The sequence below is a fragment of the Lonchura striata genome, chromosome 32, assembly GCF_046129695.1.
Source record: "Lonchura striata isolate bLonStr1 chromosome 32, bLonStr1.mat, whole genome shotgun sequence".
In the NCBI taxonomy this organism is placed as follows: domain Eukaryota; kingdom Metazoa; phylum Chordata; class Aves; order Passeriformes; family Estrildidae; genus Lonchura; species Lonchura striata.
Genome location: NC_134634.1, coordinates 2828703 through 2834942, shown reverse-complemented (window position 1 = coordinate 2834942; position 6240 = coordinate 2828703). Strand labels below are relative to the sequence as shown.

Here is a 6240-nt window from a genome sequence, read left to right as displayed (position 1 = left end):
TTTTGAAGTCTTTTCTCCAAGTTTCACTTACTCCTCTGCTCACTGATCCCACAGACACTGAACAATCTCCTGCCACAATTTAACAGCCACATTTGCTTTTTCCCCTGTGTTGATTTGATAAAATTCCCATTTTTCAGAAGGGAGCTCCTGCTTGTTGCACCCTCAGCCAGTGAGACCCATCCCAGAAACCACCACATCCCAGGGCATTTTTATAAAATGTGTGAAATTTTACACCCCCAACAGATTCTTCCCACTTCTCATTCACAAGATGAATGGGATAAACCCCTTTACCAAACTTTTGAGGGCATCAGTGACACAGGACATGCACGAGGAATCCGTGTAAGCATTTCTGAACTTTATTGGCTGCTTTATTGCACGTACTTAATGAAGCCTCCATCACTTCCCCCACCCACCGTTTCCAGAATTATTTTAAATGCAAGTTAAAGGTAACCTTTCATTCCCACCACTTTTTTCCCCCCCCATTTGAAATGTTAAGGTTCTGGGTCACCCAGGAAGGACAGAAGCCCTGAACTCATACGTGGAACCATGCGGCACTCGGGGAGCAAGCCTTGGGTGCTCTGCAAGCAAACTCAGACTCTGCACAGGGAGAAACATCATAATCATGAACTGGAACCTCAGTGATCACTGAATTAAATAGGTGAGACTGCAGCTGGAGCTCAGTCACTCGTTGGTTCTGATGGAAAGCTGCCCCCAGGTCAAGCCTTCTTCTTGCCTTCACTCTCTTCCTTTCCTGCTGCTTCTTTCTCCTCCTTCTCCTCCTCAGCAGCTTCCTCAGCAGCTTCCTGGGACTCCTCCCCTTCTTCTGCTGCTCCTTCTTCCCCTTCTCCTTCCTCTTCCTCACCCTCTTTGGCTTCTTCTGATTCCTCCTTAGCACCTTTGAAGGACAGAAAGGTATTTCACATCCAGGTACAATTCCTGCTGCCAGTTCCATGGGAATCCCCTTCAACCCCCCACACCTTTTGGCAGCCAGGACAGCAAAACTGCACCAGCAGTTTCTCCTGGATTTCAGGGGCAGTGAAACACTTCATAAAAACAAATCACGGCCTTGAAAAATATCAGCTCTGGACTCAGTGCTTAAAGCCTTATCCAAAGACTTGAATTATCTTTCACTGCTCTCCAATTGACTCTTTAATTCTAGTGAAATTACAGCTAATTAAACTTTACAGTAACGAACCCCTCATAATTCAATGGCCACCGATGCCTGGCAGAGGAGTGATGTTGCCATGCATGAATTCATAATTCCAGCCTCACACATCAGCTGAAGCTCCCATTATCTCGGGCTGCTCTCTGGGAATTCATATTTAGCTCAGGATGGCCTTGGTCCTTCTTTTTGAGGATGCCTGCAACACCTGAACATTATCACTGGGGGTTTTGGAAACCTAAAATCCGCCTGATTTGAACCATCAACCTTATCTTCCATTCAATATTCAGACTTTCATGGTGAATTCCATGTGCTTAACCCCACCATCCTTTGGCTCATAGGAGTAAAAAGGGAAAGAATTTCAATCATTAGATTTTATCATTGGGATTTCTGGAGTTTATAGGATAAAAAATAGGGTTTATAGGGATACCATAGGAGCAGGGTGCAGCATGAATAAAAGGGATTTACAAGTAACTCGAAGTACCTTCCTCCTCTTCTTCAGCCTCTTCTCCTGCTTCTTCCTCTCCTTCCTCCTTCTCCTCCTCCTCACCCTCTTCTGCAGGAGCTGCCTTGGCTTCTCCTGCTTTAGCAGCCTCGATGGTTTCCTCGATTTCAATCTGCTCCTCCTGCACGTGGCTGGAGTAGTAGGTGGGGAAGGAGCGGGTGGTCAGCAGGTAGGAGCTGGCCTGGAGGCCACTGAAGGCCGACCTGCCAAAGGTGGGGCCACTCTGGCTGTACCCACTGGTGATGCTGCCCACGCTGGTGAAGCTCAGCCGGGTCTCCTCCCCTTCCAGCAGTTTCCTAGCAGGGAGAAATAAAAGGCAGGGGGAATGAGTTTTGTGCTGCAAGCAGGACTCGGCATCTCTGAGATGGGTCTCACTGGCTGAGGGTGCAACAAGCAGGAGCTCCCTTCTGAAAATTGGGAATTTTATCAAATCAACATCAAATGTGGCCGTTAAATTGTGGCAGGAGGTTGTTTGGTGTCTGTGGGATCAGTGAGGAGAGGAGTAGGTAAAACTTGGAGAAAAGACTATCTTCAAAAGCCCTGCAGGCTGCACATGTGGTTATTCATGAAGGGCTAGCTTTGCTCCATGTGCCAGTGCTACTCTATATTTTCTTGGAATAATTTCTTCAGACGTGCCCATTCCGGGCAAATCAATACCTTTCCTTGTGGGAAGGAACAGGAAAACCTCTCTAGAAGGGAAACCTCTCTGGCAAGGGAAACTCGAGGTGTATTTTGCCACCCTGCAGCTCGCACAGACCAATTTGCTGCCGAGCTGTCAGACAAGGCTTGGAGCTGCTCTCTCAGTATTCCCCCTTGTGGCTTCCACAGAAATGCTGTTCCAGTATTGAAATCTCTCAGTATCCGAGACAAAATATCACAGTTATTCAGCAGCAATTCTACTGGAAAATATTTAATTTGTAGATTTACTAGTTAGGAAAAAAAAAAAACCCTGCTCTTAGGGCATTTGAGGGATTTCCCATTTTGAGAATGAGCCGTTGGTATTGAAGAATTCCATTGACACAAAACCTCTCCCCCAAGTACAGAAGAGGTACTTTTATCTGTAAGGATGGAGAACTGAGATCATTTATTGCCAAGCTAAAAATTCTGTGTGCACATAGAGAGGAACTGATTAAACTGCCCCAGACCTATGAAAATTTCTGCTGGGGCGATGAAAAATAACCTGAATTCTCCTGAAGAGAATGGGAAGTGCTCTGAGTTCTGGCTCATTAAAACATCCCCCACCATACCTATAAGCTGCAATTTCGATGTCCAGGGCCATTTTCACATTGAGCAGGTCCTGATATTCCTTCAAGTACCGAGCCATCTCACTCTTTGTGGTTCTCAGCTCATTCTCCAATTTGTTGATTGTATCCTGTTGGATGGAACAACATTGACAGCATAAAATTCTGTTCTCAAGCCTAGCAATAATCACAGGGAATTTCTCCAATCCTTTTAATTTAATCTTGCTCTAGCAGGCAGAAACTGCACAGCTCCCACTCTCAGCCAAACAGCATCATTTAACACCTTCTTGGTAGGTTTTCTACCCCACATTATTCCAGTTCTATTTAACACAAAAAGCCAAATTTTCTGGTACCCAAGTGCTAAAGCACAGTGAAATCTGTATTTTGTTTCATTTTGATTTTGACCTTTATGTACTTTTTTTAAATTTTAGCTTAGGGATATCCATTGTTAATTCTTGCGGGTCCCTTCCAACTCGGGATATTCTGGGATTCCATGATTTTCTGGTATAGTTCTGGCTGCATCAGTACATGGACACATGGATATTGAGCTTTATCAGGGGCATTTTGCATTCTGATTTTATAACAGCTCACACTTTAGATAAGCAGTACCAGAACTAATGTCTGGGATGATTTTGATAATTCAGATCCCGATTTGGGTCTGTATTTCCACACCACATCCTCCTTTATAGCTCTGTGGCATTCTGCACTGGGATTTCAGGATGCCTTATCTGCAGAGATGCCCCCGACAACGCCCCCAAACCCGATCCCCTCATCTGTGAGGCTCTGCAGCCACGACTCCCCTCACCAGCAAACCCTGACCCCCCTCACCTGCAAAACCCTTCAAACCCCGACATCTCCTCACCTGCAGATCCCTCCAAAGCCCAACATTCATCCCTTCACCTGCAGAGCCCAGCAAACCCTGACCCCCCTCACCTGCGGAATTCTTCAAACCCCAACATCCACCCCTTCACCGCCAGAATCCTTCACACCCCAATGTCCATTCCTTCATCTGCGGAGCCCAGAAAACCTTGGAACCCCTCACCTGCAGAACCCAGAAAACCTTGAAACCCCTCACCTGCAGAACCCAGAAAACCTTGGAACCCCTCACCTGCAGAACCCTGTAAAACCTGAGCCCTGTCCCATGCAGAGCCCTGCAAACCCCATCACCCCCTCCCCTGCAGAGCCTTTCAAACCCCATCACCCTCGCATCTTCAGAACCCTTCAAACCCCATCATCCCCTCACCTGCAGAGTCCTGCAAACCCCATCGTCCTTGCATCTTCAGAACCCTTCAAACCCCAACTTCTCCTGACCTGCAGAGCCTTTCAAACTCCATCATCCCCTCGCTTGCAGAGCCCTCCAAACCTCATCACCCTCGCACCTTCAGAACCTTTCAAACCCCATCATCCCCTTGCCTGCAGAGCCTTTCAAACCCCATTATCCCCTCACCTGCAGAGCCTTCCAAACCACATCATCCCCTCACCTTCAGAACCTTTCAAACCCCATCATCCCCTCACCTGCAGAGCCTTCCAAACCCCATCATCCCCTCACCTGCAGAGCCTTCCAAACCCCATCACCCTCACAACCTTTCAAACCCCAGCTTCTCCTGACCTGCCGAGCCCTGCACACCCCCTCATCCCCTCCCCTGATGGACCCCGACCCTCGTCCCCTGAGGGACCATCCCAGCCCACGCCCCCTCACCTGCAGCGCGGAGATATCCGCGCTCTGCTTCTCCTCCAGCTCCTGCAGCTGCTTCTCCAGCGCCTCGTTCATGCCGCGGGTGGCCTCGATCTCCAGCGTCTTGGCTTTGAGCAGGCGGCGGCTCTCGGACACCTCGTCCTTGGCGGCTCGCACGGCGTCCGTGTTCTTGGCGGCGCTCTCGCTGAGCACGGTGAAGCGGCTGCGGAACCACTCCTCGGCGTTCTGCATGTTGCGCGCCGCCAGCTTCTCGTACTGCGCGCGGATGTCGCGCAGCGCGGCCGACAGGTCGGGCTTGGCCGACACGTCCATCTCCACGGACAGGTGAGCGTACTGGATCTGCGCCTGCAGCTCGGCCAGCTCCTCCTCGTGCACCTTCTTGAGGAAGGCCAGCTCGTCCAGCAGGCTGTCCACCCGCTTCTCCAGCTCCGCCCGCGCCAGCGCCGCCTCGTCCGCGCCCTTGCGCACCTCCAGCAGCCGCGCCTCCGCATCCTCGCGGCTCAGCACCTCCTCCTCGTAGCGCGCCTGCAGCCCGCGCAGCGTCTCCTCCAGGCTCTCCCGCTCGCCCTGCAGCGCCTGCTTCTCGCTCGTCGCCTCCTCCGCGGCCAAGCGCAGCTCGCGGATCTCCTGCTCGTAGAGGGCGCGGAAGCGGGAGGGCTCGGCGTGCTTCTGCCGCAGCACCAGCAGCTCGGCCTCCAGCACCTTGTTCTGCTGCTCCAGCTCGTGGACGCGCTCGATGAAGCAGGCGAAGCGGTCGTTGAGGTCCTGCAGCTGCGCTCGCTCCTGGCTGCGGATGGACTTGAGGTCGTTGCTGATGGCGGCCACCTGGCTCAGGTCCAGGCTGTCCACCGAGTGCAGCAGCGAGCCCGAGGCGCTGGAGGCGGCGTAGCTGCGGCGCACGGACACGGAGGACACGGGCGCGGACAGGCTGGAGTACGCGGAGCGCGCCGAGCCGAAGCCGCCGCCGCTGCGCACCGACACATGGATGCGCGGGCTGTCCGCGTAGCGCCGCTTGTAGGACGGGAAGAACGGGTCGTAGCCGTACGAGCTCATGGCTGCGGGGGCTCCGGAGACGGCTCTGCGGCGGGCACCGCCCGCACCTCGATATTTATGCGCGGGGAGGGCGGGCGGTGCGGCCGCCGGGCGGGGACGGGGCGGAGCGCGGAGACACCGCGGCGGGGAGGCGACGCCCGGAGCGGTCCAGGCACCGCCGCCGGGAGGGGATGCCCGGAGTGATGCAGGCATTCATTCCCTCACTGCTCTGATGGCCTCAGCGGCACGGGCAGGACCTCGCCCCAGTGATGCCCGGGCAGCTCCGGGCATCGCGGCAGGGAAGGGATGCCCGGACAGCTCTGGCCATCACGGCAGGGAAGGGATGCCCGGACAGCTCCGGGCATCGCGGCAGGGAAGGGATGCCCATGCAGCTCCGGGCATCGCGGCAGGGAAGGGATGCCCGGACAGCTCTGGCTATCACGGCAGGGAAGGGATGCCCGGACAGCTCCGAGCATCCCCGCGGGCGCGGGGAGCTGGGACCGGCCTACTCCGGAGCAGCCTGGGCTCGGCCCCACCTCATCCTCTCAGCCCTGTCTCAGCCCTCCTTGGGCACAGCCTGGGCCCTCCCGGGGCATCTCCCGGC

General features: G+C 53.8%; 1 protein-coding gene across 1 annotated transcript; it reads right to left on the bottom strand.

The window, feature by feature from the left end:
• Window positions 1-334: 334 nt before the first annotated feature.
• NEFL (neurofilament light chain) lies at window positions 335-5693 on the bottom strand. Its single transcript, XM_031506746.2, has 4 exons — window positions 4608-5693; window positions 2915-3039; window positions 1647-1963; window positions 335-895 (listed from the first exon to the last, which is right to left on the bottom strand). The coding sequence occupies exons 1-4, from the start codon at window positions 5655-5657 to the stop codon at window positions 717-719; spliced, it is 1671 nt and encodes a 556-aa protein (XP_031362606.1). The 5' UTR covers window positions 5658-5693; the 3' UTR covers window positions 335-716.
• Window positions 5694-6240: the final 547 nt, after the last annotated feature.